We start from the raw sequence: 26,545 nt of genomic DNA, 5'->3' as shown, positions 1-26,545 counted from the left end.
CTTGTAAATGGGAATCAACCGCAAATTATCATTATGGTATTTACATAAAATGCATGGAAAACAATTATTTTGAGACTGGCCTGTGAGTTTAAGCATAGAACATGTTTCTAATGCAAGTGTTGTACATGGCAATTGACAAGTAAGCAACAACGCACCTTCAGAGGGATGAAAACACGTTCAAAACACGATCTGTCTTGGGACAAGATGGGGAGAGGGCAGCTATTTTCTATGCCTGAGTCACCATAATGCTCAGTAATTGTCTGAAAGGACTGCTTTAATTGAGCACTTGTATGCCGTGTGCTGCTAAGCAGGGAACTTGGATTGCCTCTGCTCTGCGTTGGGTTAATGACAGAGGAGGCCTTCTGGGGCTGGAGTCCCTGCTTTACATATCAGCCCATACTTCCATAATATGGCAAAGGGGTGTGAGGTTGTGGAGGAGGGTTGGGAACAGCATCAGAGCAGTAAACCTGTTCCTAATTGTTATTGATCGTTAGTACACAAATTAAAAGCAGACAGTCTGCAGTCCTTCAGCTGAATAAGGTGGTGTTTTCTTCCTTTAACATCTTCTGCTGTCCCTGATTTGAAAAAAAACAGGAGGCAATTCTTTTGTGCCTCTGTATACAATGGCAATGTTTAAGCAGCGGCTGCTTCAGAGAGGGAGAGTAAAGGGGACTGGGGGGAAGGGACTGATCTTTTCCTCCTTTTCTCTGTAAATACCACTGTCTGCATCAGTGGTGATGCTTTGACCTCTTTGCTACAGAGCTTGAAAAGTCTCTCGCACTTAGTGACATGTTCTGGCTCCTGAACTGAATAGGCAGAGTCTAATTCTCCTTCTTTGAGAGCTGCTACAAATAGATTATCAATGTAAATATGATAAGCACTTGAAAATTCCTCCCAAAATTTAGACTCATTAGTCTGAGTACTGGTATTTTTTACACGTCTGTGTGGCTTCTGAAATTATTAACATCATACCTTTCGCCTTTAATCTACACTCTGCCCACTATCTCATTACTATTAGCTATGGCAAATATACCAGATGTCTGAGCAGCTTCATTGTTCTGTTGTTTTTCAAGACCCTAGTGCATAGATAGATTTTAATTTCTCTTTTGTGTTAAAACCTGCCTCCAAGGAATAAGATTATCAGTGTTCAGTCTTTGGCCAGTAAAGATACTGAGGTCTCATATCTTCTGAATGCTTTGTCTCAGTTAGTGTTTCAACGAGCTGAGTGCATTTATAGTGGAGATCTGTTCTTCTGTAATGCCCATGGAACCTTAAATTAATGTCCCCTGACTTGAGGAAAATGATTCTAACATGTTTTCTAAATGTTTTCTTTATTCCCAGGGTTGAGAAATGATACATAAAGACACCTGCTCTTCCAAGTGGGTGGAAATTGAAAATCGTGCCAAGAAAAATGCTGTTTCTCAGAAAACATTCAAAATATGCATTGTTTAAAGTGTGGCATAAACAAAATAGATTATGTAAGGTCCGTGGGCCCTTGTTTGGGATGAGATCACTCACTTGTGGGTCTGTAGCTCCTCTGCTAACAATGCTTAGTGCTTACATCTAAAAAGCAATGTATGAACTACTAATTTAACCCCATCGGCTTTGAAAAAGTTAGGAAGCTACGGGCACTGAATCAGCACAGCTCCCCTCAGTTCTACCTGAGAGCCACTGTTGTGCTTGAGTAACACAGTGGTGGCTCCAGACCTTTAAGAAAACACGTTTCTTAAAAATGGGTCAGGAAACAACACACTGATTTGCAGGTGACATATGTGAACGTGTGTTTACTGGAAAGAAAAGTGGCAGTTCACACCTGAATTTAGATAAACACATAAATTTGGTAGTGTATGCCTCATTTCTGTAGGTGTAGGTAGTAACATGTGATAGTCACTGTATATGATAAGATCGCAGCAGTTGCCACAGTACATAAAAGGATACAAGAACAGATGAAATCATTAATACTTTCATATTGTATCCTGTCTTATTTCCAGTAACATAGCATGCCTGGTACTTAATGGGGCATATCTTTGAAAGAATCAGCAGGTATGATGTTCTGGAAAACATGAAAATCTGCAAGCTTGCATCGGAGGCCAAAGCAATATCTTGGATCTGACTTTTTTTTGAATTACAAATTGTGTCATTGGTGTAGTTACATAAGCTAGAAATTGTAAATCTATGTTGCACAATCTGAAAAGAAAATGATAGCATGTGGATTTGTATCTACTGCTCAGAAAGAAGACTGATGTGCAAGTTCTGTTTCCATCAAAGTAAGTGGCAAAATTTCTGTTGATTGAGGTGGGAAATCGGAGCTGATTCCCCTGCCTGGTTCTCCCTGAAAGAATGATGAAGTGATTTTTTTTTTTTTTTTCCTGTTTTATACTTATTAGTTTCACAGCCAGATCACTGTAACTTGAGCTTTTTTGCCGTACTTCTGCATGACTGTTTTTGTTAACCACTTTTATTACCTTTTGGCCTGTTCTTTGCATCATGCTATTGACAAAATGAGTTATACGTTTTTTACCCCAAAGTTTAGAGCACAGAATACGGAAGAAATCCATACAAAAAAAGTCTGAAACATTAATTGGACTAGACTGCAGCATTTAAAGTAACCTATTCTATCGTCCATTTACCTCCCACATGAAATGAAAACTCTATTTTGATCTGAACTGTCACAGATAATTTCTGCACATAAAACACATCCAGAGACAGCTTTCAAATGGAGTTGTCACTTCTTATTTAGCAGGCTGGGGACTCTCTATTGTTGTCAAACCCTCTTTGCAAAAGCATCACTAACACACTGATTTGCACAGTTGTGTGTAAGAGGAGGAATGGTCGCACAGCCTCCATGAAACAAAAAATTGTATATAGGTGCTGGAATCCTCTGCAGCTGAACTTACCTACTGCTTAGGAGAAAAAAAAAATATTTTTATTTTTTTAATACTATTTTTAAGCAGAATTTAATACTGTGTGCTGGTGTGGGGAGAGATTGTTTTTAGTATAACAAAGTTTTAATGTTAATAGTGATGATTAACATTTAAAAGCTAATAACCAACATTCTGTTATTTTCCCTGACCTCTGTGGGACCAGAAGTTTGGCTTTAATCTCTTCACAAATTTCAGGCGTTCTTAAGTAAGTGCACTGGAAATATCTCTGAATTGTGAGTGCAGAACTGCTTCCTCAGAGTGTGTTCCAGCTAAGATGCTGAGGCAGGGCGGTAGGGCACTTGTTTCCAGACCACTGTTCTGATGGTGGCCAATGTGGCCATCTGGTGAGGCCGGCTGGAAGACCTAGCTGTGGCATTGCAGAAGATGACAGCTTAAAATTTGAGAACCACCATTTTTCAGACTTTATTTTTATAACATTCAGTTTGCCCTCGAATGTGATGTATTTTTATGCAATAAATCCACCTCCTGGCCTCAGTTGTATTCTCGTAAGTTTATGCTATTGGAATTTGCAGTTAAATAGTAGTAATGTGGGATTTTTATTTCATTTTCCACTCAAGGTTGGAGAATTCACCAGGATTAGGAGGTGAAGAATTTGGTTAGTGTGATGAGTTGTCCTTTACTGCTGTCTCCACGACTACTCTACGCGGGATTAAACGGCAGAACACAAGCTGGCAGAGTGGTGTTCTGACCTGATTCTGCACCGCAACACAGATAGCAGACTATCTGCTGATCTATCTGATAAGCATGACTTTGTCAAATCCAGATGTATGTTCAGGAGTGAAAGGAGTGAAACACAGATGAGGCTGAGAGCCAGGGTCTTGCATTTTCTTCAGCTGCCTGAATCCTTTAAGTATCTTCACTGCAGCAGCTGGGGCTGGGGGGCAGGACTGGAGGGAGGCAAGCCGCCTCTTGCAGTGTGGAATCTACAGAAAAACAAAGCCAAAAGCTAGAGCCTGAAACATTAGTGGTCAAAGCCAATTGCCTATTTTAAGGGCCATATCTTCTGTAATGAAGCAGGAGATACAGACTGGAAATCACATTCTGATTTCTAAGCTGTGTGCCAGAAGATCTGAGGGTTCTTTGTTCAATGTGTCTCAAACTCCCTCCTGGAGATGGACATGATGGGGAGGGGGTTTCTCTGTTCCTGATTTTGCCTTTAAATGTAGTGTATTCATGAATCAATTTTAATGGCTATCCCATGGGGAGCAGTGAATTAGATAGGGGGAGAAAAAAAAAGGGTAATTTTGTGCGTTAATGGAGAATATACTTGAATGGGAAAAAAAACGAGGAAAGAAAAAATCTTATGGACGCTGTGCTTAAGTCAGTGATAATGCACATCCATGGAGTTTTAAACCTTGACCGCTACAGAAAAAATACAGCAGATGGATGTGATCTTTCCTCCTTCTCCCAGATCCTGGTGGGCCAGCTTACTTTCCGCTCTGCAGATGGGATAAATGTGCAGAACTGGACTAGATGCAGCATATCTGTGTCTTCTCCTGCTCCAGGAATGGAGGCTGTGATCCACACTGGTGCTCAGTTGGCAAGCTTAGAAAGTTGAGGACTAGAGAAGTAGATAGGTGTTTATCCTACGCTGGAAATAGTAATTTTAGAGGCTGCATTCTAACAGGTATTCTGTACACACTTTTTACAGTTACCTGGTACCAAAGCAACTTGGTCCTATTTGTCCAGTAGCTCTATCAAGTTGTTGGTTCTTTTAATTCCAAAAAATAGTACGCTATCTGTCTGTAGTGACTTTAAACATCAGTGAGACTCAGAAACACTGAAATCATCCTTGCAGCCTGTACAGGCATGTTATGTTCGCCTCCTTCCTAAAATACCAAACATCACTGTCAGGTGTCCTGCAGACCAGTATTGTTTCCATATTATCTTGAGCTCCCCCACCTGCTTTTACTGTTTCCATCATTCTGCTGTGTGTGGGAACAGGACTGTCCTTTTATTACGCATCCGTGCAGAGCTTATTGCAGGGAGAGTTGTATCTCTGACAGGGACATTGCAGCGATGCTTTGTCTGCAGGTGTTCCTGAGGTGGTCTTGAAAGATTTGAAGGCCATCTGAAAACGATGTGGCGATAAGGAAGATACCTGTCAGAAGCTGCAGTGAGGCCACTCCAGCCTACATTGTTTAGCCTGGCCCTTGCTATAGAATTTGGAAAGGTCTGTACCCTCTTGTGTTTGCCTGACCTTTCAGAGGCAGCATATGCCTGTTCCTCCCCTGCGCTCCAAACCAGCTAGCGAATGGCCTGCGCTGATCCAAAGGTGATGTGCTTAGGTTAGTGTTGGTGTGTCCTGAGAGCACAGTACCTTCCAAAAAAAAAAAAACTTCAAAGCTTGCTTTTCTGCAGATCTGCCCTCAAAACATGTCCTGCAGCAACGCTAATTACTGACTCTTGGGAATATCCCTAAGTAATGGTCCCACCCTCATTTCAAAGGCAATATATGGGGCCATTATCTGAGCAAATACAGTGCATGTCACTGAAAATCCATTGATGATGATGAATTCTGGTTACCATTGACTGCAGCCAGATACAGGATGGTGAGTAAGGGGTAAAACATTAGCCCTTGAGCTCTGTGGGGTTTTCTCTGTAAACACGTCAGGGTTTCATAAGAGCTCAAGCAAAATACAAAAAAAAGGAACACTGGAGATGAGTCTCAGGGAAGAGGTGGGGAAATAAAGGCAAGGAAAGAAGAAGGAATAACAAAACTAAAAAAGCATCCCTTGTGGGGGAGAGATGAAAAGATTTTTAGAAAGGAAAACATTAAGGATTTGAACAGTGCCAGGAGCTTCTCTTTGCAGACTGGCAAAAAGGTGTTTGTGTATAGAAGAGCTAATTCAGGTTTGAAAAAGTCCAGTACTTACAGGGAAGGCTGAATTGCTTGATGATTTTGAAACCTTCAAAGAGAAACATAGAAAACTATGGAAAAAATATGCTGTTAGAAATATTCTTGATCTGCTGTGGCATGAGTGTGTTTGCGTTTGAAAATACTGTCATGTCAATATTGTTTTAGTACCCTGAATTTCACTGTTAAATGGAGTTAACTCATAAGAATCTGAAACATTTTGAGTTTTTATTTTCTGAAGTAACTTCTGTTCGTGAGATGTGACACTGCTATATGCCTCCTTCCAGTAAAAAATATAGAATTCCAGAGATGTGCTGTCTCTAGATCAAGGTTTGATAGTTACCCTTCATTAACACAAATGCCCTTTTGTGGAAATACAGGCAGTTCCAGCTCCTCTCATGTCCATAAATTGGTGTAGGCACGATGTGTTTTTTTATACTTACAGCGAAAACTTAGGGCTAGAAGCAGAACGTGTTCTGATTTGCTGAATTTGGATGGGTGGTGTTTCCCGTACCTGTTCCCCTGCTTGGTAATACCAAACGAGTGGTTATCCCCTGCCAGCGTGTGCCATCGCTGAGCGGGGTGAGCGGAGCGGAGCCAGCTCCCTGCACCAGTCAGCAGAGCCCTGCAGCCAGTGGGTTGGAGGAGCTCAGCTGGGGTCCTGCCCTGCGCTGCTGCTGCTGCTGCGATGCCTCCCTCCGCTGTCCCCAGCGGGGCTGGAGACAGGAACCTTGTCGATATCCTCCCAACAGGGTGTTTCAGGAGTGATCAGGTATATACACGTGCTCAGCGCCGATGACAGATTCTTTTGTTTATTCACCTTGTTTGTGTTACAAACTAGAGGCTATGGAAGATGAGATTTGTTTCCTTGATCTTGACTTAGAATACATCTACCATGAACCACTCCTCCCCAAACTTCTCTGTAGTATTCACTTGTCAGCTTTGACTATATTCCCTAGGGTGAGTTTTCTCCTCGTTTTGTAATGAGGAGCAGGACTTTCAGGTCTTCCTGTGTGTTGCCACCAAAACCAATATTATAGCCGGACTCAGCAGCAATGATGGCAACACGTAATAATAACCATCCCGTGTGAGGTTTAGATTAACCGCTCTTCTATTTAGTTCCTATAATGCCTTAACGGCATGATCTGATTTGCTGTTTTTGCCTAATCTGTTGTTAATTGTCTGAGTTAGGAAACTAGGTTCTTCTGTAGCAGGTGGAGAGAGATGGGCTTCCCTACATTCAGAGTGGAGCTTCACTTTCTCTGTCTGCAGCTATGTCACTTTATTTGTCTGGTTTTTATTTTAAACGTGGTTTGCTTTTTCAAGTGTGAGGATTTTGGGGAGCAGTAATGCTTCTATTAGAAGTGTTACCTTTGAGGCTGCTTTTAAGCTTAGGGAGAACTGAGTAGTAGTCACGGGCTGCAGACCCCCAGCGCTGGTGGTGAGGGAAGAGAGGAGGAGTGGGTGTTTCGACAGCATGCACAGACTCTTCTCCTCCAGCTGAGGAAGCTGCAGCTGTGGCTGCCAGAGGAAGTTTTTGGGCTTGTAGGGGCCAGCAGTAGCACCCACATGGCTCCCATCAGTGGTGGCAGCAACAGGAATAGGAGCCATATTCTTGGCGCTCGCCTTCCCCAGGGAGTGCAGGAGAGCAAGTAGGGGCGGCTCTTTGGAGCGACAGAATTGTTTCCAGGGCTTGTGGAAGACAGTAGAGATGGAGAGTTGCACAGAGGCAGGCGAGGCTGGCTGGCTGGCTGTAACCCCCATGCATGAGAGGTGCAGAAGCTCTGCACCCTCTCTTCCCCAGGCTGTCAGTCCTTTGCTAATTGTCTTCCCCCACTTAAAAACTTCTTGGTCCTTTCCTGCTCTCCTCCTCTTTTTTTTTCCCCACAGCCTATTGAAATCTTCCCTGCCTCCCCCTGAAACTTGCTCTGGCGTTGCTGAATTACATTTTACCACCCCACGAATGAGAACAAAATAAACTACTTTATCTCGATCATTTGGGCAGCAAAATGCAATTTACTTGTGTTGCTGCAGATCTTTGAGCCAACTCTGGTCTGGACACTTTTATCGCTTTGCAATCTAATCTGCTGAATATCTCAGATCCTCTTGCATTGGAAGAAAATGGTTTTTTAAGACAAAATAAAAAAATAAAGCCAGCTGTGTACTTACACATGCACAAACCCACAGTGATATACATGTCCTCATATATCTCTGTATGTATGTACATGTATAATAAATAAAAAATACATATAGCACTTCAAAAGTCCACACCTAACTTGCTAATGTCAGCTACAGTTGATAGACAGCTAAGTCAGACTCTTTTTATAGTCCATTTCTAAAATGAAACCATAAATTTTAAAGCCAGGCTTCATCATTGCAGAGAAAAAAAGCTTTTCCAGCCTATTGATGAAATATAACATTTGATAGGATTTATGAGGCCCAGATTCAGGAGGATCATTTGCAGAGCACTTAAAGCTGCTTTTTCCTGCCCTTTGCCTTCCCTCCTCCCAAATACACATACCAAAAAAAGCCATTAGTAATGAAAAATTATTAAGGAAGATTTTTCTTGATTCCATACAAATGTCAATTTGAGAGAGAGAAAGAGGAAGAAAACAGTTGCAGGAATTCTTACAGAAAAGCAGTCTAAGTAGAGCCAGGCTGATAATATGAGAGCAGTACTGACTTTTACTAATAAATACACTGTGTGAGTATTTGCTGTAATACAGTAGTTTGTAGTGTGTGTGTGTATGTATTTTTAATAGTACCGGATGGAATTTATTTTTTTATCACATTGAGATATTCATAACCAGCTGCATAAGGTTAAAAATAAAAATGATACCCAGCTTCTCAGTATCTTGATAAAGTTTCCTTCTGGCTTGTATTACCAGAGTGATAATTTCAGAGGAAAAACATCTTCTGTAACTTGTGATCACAGTATCTGTCAAATGGTAGGAAATGAAGAAAACTGCTAGACAGTGTCAGATTTATTAACAGCTCTAAGAAACCAAAATTAATGTATTTTCTCATCTTTGATGAGTTGAAATGTCCATGTGCTGTACTTACCTTAATGGACAAGTGAAGGAAGTAGCACTCATCAATTAAGTCTCTCATTAAACTGACTACAGCTTAATCTGGAGCACATGCAGGAGTACTATGTGCTTACCAGGCTGTACCTCAAAGGTGTTGCTGTTGTTGTTAGAGTGCTCATCTTGCAGATGCTGGGAGAAAACCACCTTTATGCTGCCTTCCGGAATGTGCCGCCAGCCACTGGACCAGAGCACACAGTCCGGTGGGGCAGGGAGAGGGACAGCCATACAAACCCAGACTGCACCAGTTGTGTGACAGGAGTTGCTGGCCTGACTTGCATTGGAAAACTGTGTTTCCACCTGTTAATAACCAGCCTTCAACCATTTGGATTGAAGATGCTCATATAGGAGGTGTGCCGAAGCTGAATTTTGATGGAACATGGTGACAGCTGTTTTGAGGGGGCCTGGAGGAAGAAGACAAGGGATTGTTTTGTCTGTGTAAAAAGTAAAAATAAGAAGCATATGACTCTTTCAATAAGAAGCTGTAGTCTTTCCATACGCTGGAACGGGGGCTTTATATTTAGGAAGGGAACACAGCCTAGTCTTATACCAGACTGTGCCTTTTGCCACCCTTTGAACGTTGACAATTTGTCTAAGTTATAAGATTTAGAGTACTTCCCACACACATGATAGAAACTTGGCTGCTGACTTCACCAAAAGCACTCGTCCTGAGCTGCCAGAGCGTAGACGTGCTTTTCCAGTAGCAGGTTCTCCTGGCTGCAGGGACCAGAGAGGTTTCTGGTCCGAGAATGAAGGATGAGGTGAACAGGGCATGATCAGTGTCCTCTTGCCCTTATGCCTCACCTTCCAGGGAGGGAAAGAGTGAGCTGATTTGAGTGCAAAAGCTTAAGAAGTGCCATGGACAGGCAGGACAAGAATAGAAACAAAGAAGAAGTAGGACTGCTGGCGCAGCCAGAGGATGGGGAGAATAAAGGAGGAGTGCTGGGTCAGGGCAGAGTTGGATGCTTCAGAATAGAGAGAAGTTTACTGGTACTGCAAGTTTAATGCTCTGTTAGTGTGTTAGACATGAGCACGCTCATTTGAACCAGTGCAGAGAGGAAGAAGTGCAGCTGGGTCTCCCAAGCCACCTACGGCCTCATCATTACTGACAAGGCTGCTTTGTGAAATGCTTCTGGGAGATGAGTTTCAAATAGTGCTGGAAAGAAAAGTGCTCACCTAGGCGCATCGGGGAGGTGTTTCTGTACCGGCGCAGCCTGTGGGACAGGGACATGCTTGTATGGGAAGCCAATAAATGGGTGGAGAAAATTGGCATCCTTGGCTGAAAGATATAAAGGGAAAGACTTCTGAACATCAGGATGAGAACAGGGAATGAAGGGAGCAAGAGAAAAACAGATGTGGAAGGATTTATAAGGTGTGTCTAAACACGGCGGTTGAAACCATGTGAGAGATGGGACTGAACCAGAACACTTGCTTTAGTGTTTTCAGGACATCCCACCCAAATGCAGAGAGGTAGGCTTGCTCTTCCTCTTCCAGCTTAGATACACCAGGAAATTTTGTTGTGTAGTTTGAAGGTTCGGTTACTTCGTTTTTTCCATTTTAATTTAACGTTTTTCAAAACAATTACTGAAAAGGACTAGTGCTTATCTTCAGTCTTAAACACCTGAATATCAGCCCTGACTTCTCCGAGTGGAAAAGTGGGAGTAATTTCAGGGGCAGAGCAGAACTGCAGCCATAAGAAGAGCAAGAAAAACTGTGCGTGTCTGGAAGTCCAGCAGCTTCCATTGCCTGTGTAATAAAAAGTAATAAAGTTGCCCTGCTAACTTTAGGCCCCTGAGTTCAGAAATATTTCTCCGAAATGCTGTTCGGCTTGTAAAGTGTTTAATTCTATTGATGTGGAGCTTGTGATGAAAGCTAGTTGAAGGAATGTGCACTCCCCAGTCTTTGCGAACGCGAACAAAACAACTGCGCTCTGAGGAGCCCAGCTGCGCGGGAGGGAGGTGCCCGAGGACGGAGGCTGCTGGAAGGGTAGGCAGGGTGGCCTTGAAGGCGGCAGAACTTTGCAAAATCCATCAACCACTTCAGCATCTGGCAGGGTTTCTGTTGAGCAATAACCACAAGCTAAATTTGCCATATATAATTCCTGAGAGAAACTAGTGGTAACTGATGTTTTGACTTTTGAGCGTGTTCCTGTGAAACTGCTTAGATCTCAGTTGCAGTTTGGAAATACTGCCCTGTCAGAGAACTAAAATGAATTTACCTTCAGGGTTGTCCCCATGGTAAGATTGTCATAAAGTTTTTAGCCCCTTGCACTACTACAGTGTGGAAAATACAATTAAGCCTGTTTCTCTTGCACATCTGTTACATGCTTCCTGTGTCATTTTAGCATATATTCAGAAGTGAACTTCGGATCATTATATTGGAGTTAGGATGTCCCAAAGAGTGCATATGGATTATACTCCCCTCTGTGAGAAGCCCCGTGTGTTGTAAGAGTCATTTGAACATGCTCAACAGTGCTTTCATTTTGCTGTGCATCGCGCTGGCAGCTAGTGAAATACATTAGAAATAATTTCATTTGTTGTCTTTGCTTTTCTTTAACTCGTAGTCGGAACGTGAAATGCTTTCCTTATAAGGCTTACATGCTTCACCTTGCATGTGCCAGTGGCTTAATAAGAACATCTGCTGTCTTTCTGTACCAAATCTGATGATTTTTTCTGTGCACGTATATTTAGTTGTACATATAAATAGAATCCAGGCACTGTTAGATGCGTACAAAAGTGTACGTCAGATTGAAATGGTAACATATGAGGTTTTCTGCAGTTCCATTTATGAAGTATCAAGTTGAAAACGAATCTGTGAAGTAGCCAGAAAACTTTTTATTTCTGCAGCAAAAGGCATATGCTTGTACAGCCTAACCATGTTAGATCTCCAATACGTTCTTAGAATGGTCAGTATTTCACGAGTTGTGTCATTGTCTGCGAGCTGCATTTTCATTATGGTTGAGCTTCTACACAGAAGAATGTAGGAGAGCATAGCTCCAGATGTCTGGCTCCTTTCACCAATTTTGTTGCTGTCTACAGCAAAATTTGAGTTTTAGCTCTACAGTGCAAATTCCCTTTGAATCTTTGGATGCCCTTAAACAGTGTAGTACTGGAGTATGTGTAAATGTCTACAAAGTACGGTGATTGGAGTGGCTGGTTTAAGAGGAGCTATAAAACGGTTCCAGCTGGAGTGCATTCTTGAGGTAAGCTCAAAATACACTCCAAATTGTCAGCACACTACTCAGGAAAAACACAAGAAACAAATCATCTTTAGTGTGCTTTGCTTCCTTTAATGCACGTAAGGATGGTGTAAATGGAAGCCGGTCAATTTTCAACAGTTTGTGTAAAATTGTCCCTAGGTTTTGCTTCCATACTTCAGATTTTGTGATTAAGAGCATCACACTGGGTTGTAAGTATACCTGTGTGTATTTCTGTGGACATAACACCATCTATATTTCAATAAGTATTGTGTATCTGTCCATTAATATTTATATGGAACTGAAAGCTTTGGTTCTTGCAATTTTTAATAAACATTGATGGTGTTAGTAGTTTATACAGAGCATTCAATATGCTCCATCAAAATGGCAGCTCTAATTAGGTTCCTTGAATTAGCTAATGGATTTTGAGAAAGATAGCTTACAAAGCTCCTACAGCTGTCCAAGATATTCCTGCCATGGCAGAAAGACAAAAGGCCGCTGGAAGCTACAGACTTTAAAGCTTTAGAAATGCAGCTGACAGTTAAACATGATAAATTACATTTGTATTTCTTTCCCGTAAAAGTCCTAATGCTGGATTAATCTTATCTTCATAGTGACCATTCATTAAAAACACTCAAAAAAAGCCAACTTTATAGTAAGGATGCATTTTGGCTATGAGATCTGTGTTTTTCCCTGATGCTTTGCACATGTTATAAATTGTTTCTTAAAAAACAAAACTAACAAAAAAAACCCACAATAGCTGTAACAGGATTACAGACACAGAGGCTTTTTTTTTCACTTGAGGTTGAGATTTTGATCTCATTTCTACCTAGGCCAGGTGTTATAAAAACAAACCACATAGAGGATTAGTTGCTGCCGCTTTGCCAGTGGCAGATTTGCATGTGTGTAACAAAGAGCAGGATATAATCTCTAGTGTGAAACTTGGAAAGGTAATTTCTGGGAGAAAACAGATAGTTAACTCCAGGCTTTGTAGTTTTCAACAAAATCTGTTTTAGAACATGGGCAGCAGCATCTACTGTGAGTGAATTCTTAGATCCTCAATTCTTCCCTCACAAGGGAGGGCAGAAATTAAGACTGCACTGAATTGTCACCTTCTCTCCCTCCTGCTTTGGCTTTGTGTGTGTTAAAGGGAATTCCTGAGGGACTCTTGAATGGCTAATTCATTGGAAGTCTGTAAAGTACTTATTATCTCAGTTTTAGTGATAAGTTTTAAACTGTCGTGCAAAAAGCAATAGCCTGCAAGTGAAAAAAACCTAGCTGCCAGTTGCAGGCGGGTACGATAGCCATTAAGCAACAGAGCTGCTTTCCACACAAGAGTTTAGCATTCAGCGTTTGCTTTGTTGAATTGTTAAAGCTGCTGTAAATGGAGTTTGGAGGGCTGAAAATCTGCTCTGTGTTGATGTGACCTATCTATTGTAAATATGCCAGCTGCTTTACATCAGTAAAGTAAAATACCCCCTTCCAAGCCGTGTTGTAATACAAAGTGCCAGAAAAGGCAATTTAAGTACTTTGCCGTGTAAATCCAGAAAAAATTACCTTGGAGAGAAGGCCCTCAATTACACCTCACACGTGACTTCTGCATGATGGATAAAAGGCATAATTGATATCATCTTTAGTGAAGAAACCAGAAACTGTTGCATTGTCTAGAGGCTACTGAAAATACCAGGAAAATCTGTTTTTCATTATTTCCATTGTGTATTGTTTATAGAGAGTTTGGTTGTTGTCAGCAGCCGAGTCCCTAATCTCCCTGCTTTCCTAGCCCTTCGGAGACACGTGCACATCTTGGATCAACGAGACAGCAGTAAGCTGGTCACATGCCAGAAACAGACATTGCCATTAACCAGCCTGAACTGTAAGGCATCTTTTTTTTATTTTTAGTTAAAATCTGGCGATTGCCTTCCTTGATGAGGCACAATACATTGAGCAGAAAAAAAAAAAGGAAAAAAATGTCTTTTCTTTGAAGTAAAGATGACAAGCTGGCTAGAAACAAGAAAATATCCTCCTTTTTTTATTTCCTTCCTACTCGATTGCAAATAGCCTGTTTCTGTTAGAGTAGCTCATACCATATCTGCTGTTACGGTGAAGTTAAACTTCAGTGCGCCAATTTTGTTTCAATAAAGCAACAAATTAGGCTATACCTCCCACTATTTCTGGCCAGCCATAGTCAACTGTAGGTTATAAAGGGAGAGTAAGGGAGATGAGAAGTGGCCTGGATTGAAAAGGTGATGCTCATCTGAATGTCTAGGCCATCTGCCATAACAAAGAGGAAAAGGTGTTATATGTCATGGGAAAGGCAGGGAAACGTAAATGGATGATTTGTTCAAGCCACTGAGAGGTATTTTATAAACAGTTTGGAAAAACTGAAAGTGATACAAATCTGTTGGTCTCAATCTTCAAATCGTTCTTTTGAGGCTTCTGTAAACATATTATGAGCTATTTGGGGAAAGAAAAGGTTAATGACACTGCTAATTCATATCATGCAAGGTTCTCTTTCCTTCTTTCTTCTTAATGAGTCTGTAGGAACCCAAGAATATCATCGTCTTTCTTTCCACTAAGCTCCTAATGTCAAGAGGTCAGTAGTGATGTTACAGGTCAATAGGACTCAATTTACATCCAGACAAATGGTAGTTATGTGCTGCCCTAGGAGTCTTTGACCTTCTGGACAGAAGTGATTGTACTGCTCTTATGTTGGCCTAAAGAATTGAAAGGTGACAGCGTATGTTCCACTGAAGCACAGTGACGACTTTTTAAAATACTGTAAAGCAGATTAAGACTCAGGGACTTTACTGTACAAATTCAAATAAGCGTAAAGAGCTTCCTCAGTGTAGTTTGTTTTTCTGCAGTTTATTTATGATTCTTGACTTTCTCTATCTGTATATACATAAATATATATAAAAGCATATCCATCTAATGCTTCTCATGTCAGCCCATCTATACAGACCCTCTCAGGAGAGTCATATCTAAATGGAACTGGGCTAAAAGTCTTCCTCCCAATTGCTTTGCACAGATTTCCAAAACAAGCATCCTGCTGGGGCCCCTCTCCATTGATAAAGACAGCAATTGTGTATACGTAGGGTATATTCATGCCCAGAGCAAGAAAGCAAGTGTTACGGAGACCAATAAAACCATTTGCATGGTTCCAGTAGCTAGAAAGGCATTGTTCTTGAGTCCTCAGCATGAGGTGTGTATAGCCAAAACCCAGGCTGACTCTGGCTGAACATCAAAGATGATTCTGAGCCTGCAAGGCAATATCAGTGGTGTCAACAAGGTATTTCTGACAAGTCTTTCATTGCAATATCATTCATTTATTCAAGTGCATGCAAAACCAACAAATGTTCATTTCTTTTAAACTCTCTTTCTCTTGGTGGTTGACAAAGATGAAAGCTGAAATATTGTAGAATTATGTTCTTATCATTGATGTTCTTTTTATCATTTCTCACCATTCTTTTTATTCCCTCTTATTATCGAGGTTGCAGAAATATCTTCATAAGTAATGTAATACTTCAGGGTAGAAGGACAAGGGCTGGAACTGAGAGGACTCAAATATTTATTTGTTCTAACTTCAGAATGAAAGTTTTATCCTAAATGAAAGATACCCTTACATGCTCTGTTGGACTCCCTTCTATACTGTATATCTTTGCAGACCACTATGTTCCTTTTGATATATAAAATTAGTTTTATTTTATAGCAGATCATGAATGGAAGATTGTCCATTCTCGAGTCTGTGAATCACGTTTTGTCTTGGATTTGTTTGTTAATGGAAAATTCACTAAAAGAATTAGTTTTCTTTTCTTTTTTTTTTTTTAACTTGGAAGCACCAGTGGTTTGTTTAGAGGCTGACAGTCAGCTGGGTGAAATCAGCGTTTGAAAAAAGTGGCTGGCAAAAAAGCCCTGTGCAATATTAATGTGTTTAGGAAAACCACTGGAAACAAAATGTTTATTGCCTCTTTAAATGTATGTTTATATACAGCTTCAAGTGGTTCATTTTACTCTGTACGGGCAACACTTGTTTTTAATTTTGTATTATCTAGAGAGCTGCACTAGTCACTAATTTAAAAAATGACATTTTTAATCTGAATGATTGAAATCCAGATTAGCGGCTCAGAGGAAGAACAGAGGGGAGATTTTATTGTGCAAAACCTGAGCCATATGTATTAAATACTGATGATGTGATTCTTTGAAAAAACTAACTTATCTGTCATATTGGGTATATAATGTTATTACTACAGTGCTTGTTCATCTATCTCTTCAGAGATGATGAGATGAAATTTCACAGTCATATTTTACATAATGTTAGCAATAGCTTAAAGCTAAGTCTGTGCCAAATTATGGTTTCCTTTTTGTTTTGGGATGCCTATTCCAACTGTGTCGATTGAGTGGCTGTTTCGTACCAGGTCCCTTTACAGTCACAGTGGGCAAGGTGGAACCCGTGCAGTGCCTCTGACAGATTGAGGCGCAGAGCAGAAGATGGTGATTTCTGAGAGTTTTTTATCTAGTTGGTAGTACAGCTCCAGCAACCCAGCAGCATGGGTTAGAACAATGGCACAGACTGTTTTTTTCCCTTTCTCCCAGGCCAGAAGAAAGCTTTGGTTGGTAAGGATTATATCTAGCAAAACTACAGAAGGGCTGGCAGGAGTGTGCTTTTTTCCTCCTTTGAATGTTCGTGTAAGATTATTAATTTTTTCTGTTTCTCAAAAAAATCCTTGCAGTGTGTGCAGCTTATTCGAAGAACTGTTGAACTTAAGATTGTGTGTGGCATGGGATTTCGGACAGATTTTGTTACTTTTGTTTGAAATGAGCATTCCAGTCTTCCCTTATCTCTTCGTAAAGTTTTTCCAAGATTTTTCCCACACTAGACCTTAGTAAAAACTTCCCCAAAAAGGTTCAGGTTCTATCCCAGTATCAGCTGCTCTGAATCAGTCTTCTTACATGCAGCACAATTTTAGGAAATCATTCTGATATCGATCGCAAAATGCAGAGTGGATGGTTCTCTTACAGTCTTGTTGTGACAACAGAGTCGTCCATGGGTAGATGAAATGTCAGAGCCCGGGAACCCATGGTGGTGGAGGGCAGTGGCTAATGTGTGGTTGCACAGTTCTCTGAAGAACATGTAGCGCAGGGAGCCATGTCAGGGAAGCAAGTTCTGCACAGAATTGTAGATGTGATGAGGACTGTAATATTTATATCTCCTCAAGGAGGGAGCACTACATTAAATGGAAAGCTACTGTAGAAGAAATGTCTGCTATACTTACTAGGCTTGGTGAAAAGCTTCAGTAAGTCTCCTTAATATAAATTGACTTTGATTGGAGTATTGTTTTTATATTTCTTCTGTAAGTTCAGGTTCCTTTTCAGTATAAATAGTCATGCATCTGAAACATTTGAACTGGTATTCATCTGCTGTTTCCCTGAGAACTGCTATCTGATCAAACCAATATTTTTTAGTTATGTATTTATAGGCAGATGGGAGAATGGTTTACAGTCAATGTATGATCTTCTCTGCAAATCTTGGAAAATTGTGTTGTTTTTTTTTAATATTGCCTTATCAGGTTCTTTTTTTTTTATTACTGATGACTTCATTCTGTTTGAATTCAATGCTTCAGTTTCTTTGGGGTAAACTAATAGATTATGTATGCGATATTTGCACAGTGCTGATTGAATTCATCTGGAGAGTTTGAATGTGGTTCATATATTCACATAATTGTCAGGAGCCAACTTTAAATTCAGAACTGTTTCATGAGCATTGCACAGGGCATCATATTCATCTCGCATTACTCAGGAGCGGGTAAAACTTTCATGGTAAGCTAGATATGCAGCTCTTCCAAAAGCTGGTGTCTTTTACATTTGTGCCTATAAACAGTGATGGAGAAAAAATAAGAGCTGTGGAGCTTCAACTGTTTCCTGAAAAAATGAAGTTGATGTACTGACTGACTCTCCTCCGACTGGTTCCTCCCACCTTTCCAACAAATTCTGAACCTGCTGGCCATTTTTAACCAGACTTGACAGGTGATTCGATGTTCAAAAGATACTGGATCACTAAGTTTCATGAAAATAAGCAGCCTGCTAGAGAGGCCCAGACGAATGCCCTTGCTGGGAGAAATGCTGCACTGTGAACTCAGTCCTGTTACCGGACATGAGAGAACCCACAGGAGAGAAGCACAGGAAATCAGACTTCACGGAGCTGCTTGTTTCCACAGAGATTATGCTTGTGTTTTCACACTAATCCAGATGGATCACTTTCCATGTGCTGCTATCTTTCATTCAAACCTTCCTACACGTTCTCATGGTTAGGGTTTGTATTTTAATACAGCATGGCAGAGGTTTGCCAAAGGAAAAGCTGTCAGGCCCAGTCTTTTAATATCTATAATCAGCTTGATCTCTGCAGCACCTTCTTCCACTTGCTGGCTAGATGGGTATAAGCAGAAGGAGGTTCACCTACAGGAGATCTGCAGCTGATGGAGCCCAGGCTTCTCTTACTGCCTCTTACCATACAAATCTCAGATTTCATTTAAAAAAGGAAAAAAAGAAAAAAAAAAAAAAAAAAAGGATGGTATTTTCCGATTACCTCTTCAGCCAAAATGCCTGGAGATAGGAAGCGGGTATGTGGCCATCAGGCCACTTGTGGCAAGTGCTAATACAGTTTGCAGAAAGCTTCAGGGAGCCGCATCGGCTGGAATCAAACTAGATGGGTTGCCTGTATTTCAACGTTTCCCTCTCTTAGCTAGTGCTGCTTCGGGTAATGATGTTGGCAAAGCAACAGGGACAATGCTTTGTGCCTTATCTGTATGTTAGCAGCCCTAATTAAACGTTTTATCTGTACTCACAAGTAAAGTCAAGGGATTTCACAGGTATTGTATTGCTCCTGAGCTGCGGACCAAGCTTCAGTGTTCTAAGTGATAGTCCCCATTAGCTAGTCCTCAGTTCCAGCGTTCTGCAAACTGGAAATGGTTCTCCACTATTTGACAAGAATTCAGGCAAGAAACAGAGGCATTTATCTATGGAAGGAGTCAAGAGGAAAAGGGAATGTACTTTTTTTTTTTTCTTCTCAGTAGTCCAAAGAGTTAGTGCAAGCTTTCTGCACTGTCGTGACAAATCATGAGAAAAAAATTGTATGCTCTGGAAGAGTTTGGTAAGTCAGCCAGAGAAGCTTGAAACTTCTGGGACTTCATAGAGTAGAGAGGCTGGATAACGTCGGATCCAGGGAAGGAAAGTAATGTAAGTGTTTGATTTTTTTCATGGAAACATACTGATGCTGCAAGTAAACATTTCCAATCTTGACTGCATATTCAGTTGAATTTGCACCCTACGAGGAATTTCCCGTAATTGGTAATTAATTTCCAACCAATCTAGTTTGCTGTTAGATACTAGAAACTACTTATTACTGAACTGACAGGTTTTGTGTCCAATCTTTTGTATGTGTTTTCCAAATTCAGTTTGCTGTTCAAATTCTATAAAAGGCTTCTCTAGGTTCTGGCATACTTGTAGTGGAGTGCAGTGTGACAAGATGCTCCACAGAGTCTGTGCTCATGTGAATAAATCTGTATCTCTATAGCCAGTTGTTGGTGAGGCTGAGTTAAAGTTGCAGATTAAGAGACTATATGACGATGTGCTGCGATAACAATGGTCTGAGTTTAGGAGCAGCCACAAATAAATTCTACAACAATTCCCTGTGAATGCCAGTAAATGCTACTGAGCCATTCAGTCAGTATTCACCCCAGTGCTGACTAGAGCAGGGCTGGAAATAGCTGCAGGAAGCTTTTCTTTTATTCATTTTCAGTGTGGCTGTATTTCTTTGAATTCTTAGGCATTTTCAGTATTTTTTTTTAAATCCTTCCAGGTGTAGCTTGGGTTTCCACAGTTGTACAAGTCCAGCTGCAAGGTTTTGGAAGGCTCACCAGGGTCGGAGTCCACAAAGACAGGCATGTGTTTAACTTGACAAACTAAGCAACTCCACTAGCTTTACCACAGCAGTTTGCAGTGCTTGCAGTTCAGCATACACGTGAGCCTTGGTGGATTACTAAGTGGACTACTGTTTAATTACCACTTTTAAAAAACGATGTCAAGATTTAATAGTGTGCTTTCCCATCTCTCTTGCCTTCCCTGTATTTTCATGGCTGATGTTTTAGTTCTTTGTATAATTGAGAGGGAGATTGTTTTTTGTGAGATAAAACTTCTTTCTGTGTGAAAATAGTGTATTCTTTACCTTGAACAAATGTAATTTTAGGGAAATTCCACATTTAGCATGGGAGCAAAAGGAAACATTTTTCTGGCAGCTTATCATCATCATCATCATTATTATTAAAATATGATAGCCATTTATAGCTGCTCATAGGAATGTTAAAAGTTTCCTTGTGCTCCCCCATCTGTCTGCATCCATCTGTTGTCTCTTGTCTTGTACTGGAATTGTTAAGTTCTTTGGACAGGGACAGCCTTTTTTAAAAATGGTGATCAAGTTCACAATTAGCAGCTGTATTAGTACAAGAAAGTAAAAATAAAGGTGATATGAGCCAGTGGGCACTATGCAAGTCAGGAGAATCAAACATTCATAATCCATTTGTCTCAGGTGTATCAGTTCTGTGTGTGTGCTCGTGTGGGTACCTGGTAAGTGTTAGATATATGTGTACATATGAGTTTTATTTAGCATTTTTCATTTTTCTCAGTGGCTGCGCAGGTGCTGGGAATGCTGATCGTATCCAGAAGCTACGGAAGGAGTACCATCAGGCCAGGCGAGAAGGCTTACCTTTCTATGAGGACGACGAAGGAAGAACACAGCCGTCTGATTATGACCAGCGCTGGGTAGGTGATGTACATCACAATGTGATGCAAAGTGCTTTTGCAGTGTTCAGGGTTAGAAGAACGTGCTGATTTGTTTGTGTTTTCCAGAAATCCTGCATCAGCTTAACATGAATTTGAGGGGTTTGTAGAAATGGAGAAATCCTTAATGCCAGCCCACCAAAGAAAACATTAATAACATGAAAACTTGGCTAAAAATAACTCGTCTATTCACTGTGTTTGATTTAGACCCACGTTTCTTCTCCTTAAGCCCAAGATATGCAGTCATTGCCGAACTTTGTCACGTGTGGTAGCATCAAGGCTTTTCAGCAGGATTTCTGGTACTCTGGCAGTTCGTCCAGTGATTCTCTGGGTTAATGAAAGCGTAAGAAGAGCAGACTCGCACCGTGCTTAGCTGCAAAGTGAAAGGAAGGAAACAGAGGCATGTCTGCTCCTGCCCTTCCTTCTGCACACTGGACAGTAGCAATCTGGCCATGATACATCCTCAGTAACTTTTATAAAGTGAAAAATAGAATAATTTGCTCCTCTGCCATCAAAGGACCTTAAAATATTCAACCCAACACTATAGAACAGTTTCAGAGAAGCTGTGTTCTCTATTTTACATCTAGGAGTCACACTACACAGAGACGTACTATTTACCTCACTACTGAAGAGTAACCTATGGTAGAAGCAGAGATTAAATCAAGAGTGCCAGATTTTTGAATGCGTTAAATAAATGCAACAGCTATAGTCTATGGATCACAACTGTGGCACTTGAGCTCCACCTGAGCAGGTTTCAGAGTTGGACTCTGTCTCTTTAGAAGTAATTACAATCAACCAGCATTCAAAAATGTACCTTTGATAAGATGCAGTTTATGCTAAATTTGAAATTTTAGTTTAAAAAGAGACAGAATTATGTTAAAATCTTAAGAACATAAATACACCTGAAGTTTGAACTAACATTGGTTTTAATGTCCTCCAAACTATTAGTATGAATGTTGAAGTGAAATCTTCAATAATTGGGGTTGTAGTCCAAAAAACATCCTATACAAGAGTAGACTTTATTACAATTACGGAGAGCGAGTTAAAAAGGGTGTTTTTACTTAAATTATCATATATATTTGTTCATTAACCCAAAAAATGTTGTATGTATTATTCTGATTCGGTTACCAAAAGTGTCACCTTCAGCAAAATAATTCTTTCCTTAGAGCAGTTAACTTTAATCTACTGCCTTAAATCTTGTGACCCAAATTTGGGAATCTATGTAGCTGCCGTTCTTCTTCTGAATGGCTTTTGTAAACTAAGATGAAAATATGCATCAAATGTGTCCTTCTTTTGAAATTGTATGGCATGTTAAGTGTCCTGACAGAGGTCCCAGACTGTGTCAGTAGTACCTCTTCAACAGCCCGAGGATTTCTACTTGTTATCTGAAACTGATAAAGCTTTATTAATCCTCAGAGGAGGTTGAGATTTATGGTCCAGTGTAGTTTCCTAAGATTCACAAAGGTTTCTTCTAGGTAATCCTTTTTAAGCCTTTCCTATTAGGTATAATGCCCAGAGATTACTGATGTCCAAAGCTTTGCTTTTCCTGTGAGGCAAGTTCTTAATCAGAGCACCTGAAAGGGAGCTTTAAGTATCTCAATCTTGAACTGATTATTAATAGTGGCACCAGGATTGTTTCTTTTTGCCCTTCCAATGCAGAATATTTTTAAATGCTTTTGTTGTGATGAATGGCAGTCTGCTCAAAAATCAGGGTTTACATTGAGGGCTTTAGTACTCTGAAGTTTGTTACTGCAACAGTTCCTCTTGTGGAAGTGGTTTACAAATTTCAAAGACTTCTGGTCTCTTCACTGCAACAATATCATCCATTGATCCATCCAGCCTTGCTTTTATAGGCAGTGTCTTTCAGTCTGGAAAATACTGTGGCCCCAGCTTGCTCTCTTTCAACTCCTGGCTGAAATTTCTACTCTGACATGTAGTTTTACCCTTAAAATACCTATGTTACATCAGTCCATTCAGACAGAAAAGAATAAACAAAAATAGAATCAAAATATTAAAAAAAAACAACAAATGTCTCAAAGCATCTTGCCAGGAGAGTCTTCAGGATATTTTATAAGCTATGTAATCTTTCCCACCTCAGGCTGCTGATCCTCAGCAGTACTGTGGTAACACAGATTGAATAACAGCTGATTTTCTCCACCTTTACTCGTCAATGAAGAGACATGCTGATGACTAATTGCGTAATTGTAAATAAATAAAAACTTACTCTAATCTTTAGGATGTCAGGTCTTTCTTTAAGGAGTCGGCAGACAGCTGAGGAGGAGGAAAACCTTCTGGTGTAAGTTTTCTTCCTTCCCACAGGAGGTTATGGCACCAGGGAAGCTGCAGCTGGAAAGGAGATGCTGAATCTCCCTATGTATTTTTAATACTCGATTAGTTCTTTCTGTGCTTTTGTCAGTCAGCTGTTTTACCTAAGCCAGCTTTCATATAAGATGTCTTTCTAATGTACAGCAGCTGCTGTAATCGCTTCCCACCATCTCATGAAACTTGCAGATAAGTTGGGAAATAGCAGAGGATAATTTGAGAAGACACTATCCCGTCGCAAATCAACAGCCTCAGAAATGGACCCTGGGTCTTGTCCTCCAAAAAAGTATCCAAGAACTCATGAGGCAAATTTCTATCTGATAAAGCTGACATTGACAAGTGGCCTTTAGCTGACACTGTAATGGGACAGAATTTCTAATAGAAGGGGTATTTCTAACAATCTACTTTTTTAAAGTGGGATAAATCAAGTTAAACTGCAGGGCCGGCTGAAAAGCTAGCATTGTAAGGGAAAATGATCTCATGACAGGCAATTGGGATCCATAAATGTTTTAAAAATAAGGTCAAAAATTCATTTTAAATAGGCCTGCTATTCTCTCATCATCCGTTCCTCCCCACTGCAGCCATTTTCCAATTCTCTGTTCTTCTCATCTGTTGCTGGATTAATTTTTTGCTCTCTTGCGCCTTCATTCTGCTCTCCCTTCTCCACAGTCTGTTCTTTTTCTTTTCGTAAGTAACTGAATAATTCAGTTTAGTGTGTCTCCATAAACAGACACATGTATATAGCACAGTCTGTGCTATAGAGCCAGATCCTTTGAAATTCTTTTCCAGTTCCTTCGTGCTTTGGTTTGCTGTTGAGTTTTGCATCCTTTGGACTCCTCCCTGCCCCCACCGCCCCTCTTTCAGCTTTATAACTGGATAAATGATAAGCCAAATTCTGTAGGGTGGAACACAAGGCTTAAAGTAAACCTCAGCTAGTTAACCAAGGGACAGGCTGATGATAAGTATAAATACCTTCTAGGAAAATGAATGCTTGTTGTTGTCAGTGTGACATGAGAGCACCCTAAAATTTTCTGACAGCTAGGGTGTATTGGGAAGCATCAGCACAAGACAGAGTTTAGGCATCTGCATACGTACGTATGCCTTAGTGGGGCATCACATAGTGAAAGCGCTCATGAACATGTCTTACACAAACCTAATCTGGGTCTACAGAAAGAAACATAGTATGTTTATGTGGTATTATCAGGTACTGCAGTGCCAGTCAGAACCCGAGAGAGCCACGTAAGCAATAAGCTGCAAGAACTTGCACAGTCTCCCTAGGAGTTGGAGGGCTTTTTTGCAGAGTGCTCTTTTTCAGAGCTTTAGAGTCACAGACTAGAGATCATAAGAAATAAAGAAGGAGCTGTCAAGATAAAGCCGTGAAGTTAGCATCTGCACTTGTATTTAGGGGCATTTAAATAATGAGGAATTAATCATCTATTTGAGGATTTACTTGGATTGTCTTACAGACGTTGTACAAATCCAGTTACTTAAAACATCAGTTCTTTCCTTCAGGGTGGCAGTAAATCCTTGAAACTTTATCTTTTTTTAATGTACGTTCAAGGACTGCATGTAACACTGACCACATTGCAAATAGTTCTTCACCTGTTAGTGACCACATCAGCTTTAATGTACCAAACCTTATGTTAAATGGTTCTAAAAGACATTTTCTTATTTGCAGATCTGATTTGAAAACTGATAAATAACCTAAAGATAAAAGAAAACCTGTTTCTGGATACTAGCCGTGAACATTTTGATTGAAACAAATCTGTAGTGCACTGAGTCTTGTCAGTTCCCAGTTGAGAGTACAAAAGAAGAATCATGCCTGTCTGTGTTAAAGGCCAAGTACTTTATTGTGTGCCTGGCAGGTATCCAAGCCTAAAAATCAACCAGAACAAAAAAAAGAGCGTTAAGAACTGCATTATTTTTCCATAATGTGTCAAAGGGTTCTACGCTTGCTTCAGGATGAATAAGGACCTGTTTGTACTTTTCATGATCAATTAATTCCAGGTTCAGGATGTTGCATTTCAAATAAGTTAGGTTCCTAAAATGCACAGACGTTTGTGTTGGACCATGGTTAGAAACCAAAATTCCAACTTCTAGAATAATAACATTCCTGTCTTCTAGCGCAATGGGAGAAGCTGGCAATTTTATGTACTATGTGAAACCATATAGCAGAAACTGCTGTGAATTCCAGACTTACTGAGCCCACAGACTATTAGTAGAAAACATTGAATTGTAAAAAAAACAACACAGAAACAACCAAAAACAAAACAATAACTTACTTAGAGGATAGCTACTTTGAAAACCATGGATTGGAAGTATTTATGAATTGTTATTGAAATATCAACTGACTATATAAAACTTTTTTTATGAAGATGTATGATTAATTTACCAATCAAGAAGTTTTTATGGTCACTACTTATCTATGTAGAATGAAGGTTTGAGATTGGGGTGTATTCTAAAGAGCTGTTCAAACTAAGCAGAGAGATTTTGAAATTTACAGGCTGGCTTTTGGGGGTGGGTTTGGAGGGAAATTATTTTGGAGAAATCCCTGCCAAACCTCATGTGAAAAATAAACTATTCCAAATGGCACATGCAAGGAGAGCCAAATTCAATTTCATTAATACTAGTAATAAAGAGTGACTCTTATAACTTGTTTGGAGTCATTCCTACTTACACAAAGGTTGAATTTGGCATAGATTATCTGAACCAGAGGGGAGTCTGAAATGCTCATGTCTTCATGTTAACACTATGTACACACTCTTATTTACCAAGGGAAACAGTTCTGGTGCCGTATGTCGTTTTATCAAAGCCCACTAGTACTGTTTATACCCTATAATATTATGTGAATTCCAGAAATACATCATGCCATCTATTCCACAAGGTACCTCGTCTCACACAGCTGCTTTTTATTGTATTTCAACGCAGGGCAGTGGTTCTGAGGAGGACAAATACTAAGCATTTCTCTTACTTCATACAAGTAGTTGAAGGAAATCAGCAAAAACATGCAGTGCTGCCGGGCTGTCGCAGTCCTTGAAGGCTCGCGGGACTGAGAGGTTCCACATTAACACGTGTGCCAGTGGTCGTGTCCCTCACAGTTAGGAGAGGTTCTTCTGATGTTGCCCAAACGGAGAACTTGAATGGGGCATTGCGGAGATCATGACAGCTGCCACAAATTATGCTGATATGATATGAAGGGCCCTAGAGGTTTTCTGTTGTATATATTTTTCCTAATTTGCCAATATGTTTAGGAAGACAAGAAACAAACCTCTAACTGGTCATTATAGTGATGAGTAGAGTTTGTGAA

General features: G+C 40.3%; 1 protein-coding gene across 6 annotated transcripts in view; it reads left to right on the top strand.

Annotated features, from left to right (window-relative positions):
- Window positions 1-26,545, top strand: part of PARD3B (par-3 family cell polarity regulator beta) — a 440,643-nt gene that overhangs the window by 371,383 nt on the left and 42,715 nt on the right. For all 6 annotated transcript variants that reach the window (XM_086615493.1, XM_086615492.1, XM_086615490.1 and 3 more), the window contains one exon: window positions 20,763-20,898. In XM_086615493.1, the coding sequence (XP_086471619.1) occupies window positions 20,763-20,898 (136 nt within the window). The remainder of the gene's footprint in view (window positions 1-20,762; window positions 20,899-26,545) is intronic.

Source organism: Tauraco erythrolophus, chromosome 8, assembly GCF_009769465.1.
Source record: "Tauraco erythrolophus isolate bTauEry1 chromosome 8, bTauEry1.pri, whole genome shotgun sequence".
NCBI classification, from domain to species: Eukaryota; Metazoa; Chordata; class Aves; order Musophagiformes; family Musophagidae; genus Tauraco; species Tauraco erythrolophus.
Note: the sequence above shows the minus strand (reverse complement) of the source record. Positions and strands in the feature narration are given on the sequence as shown.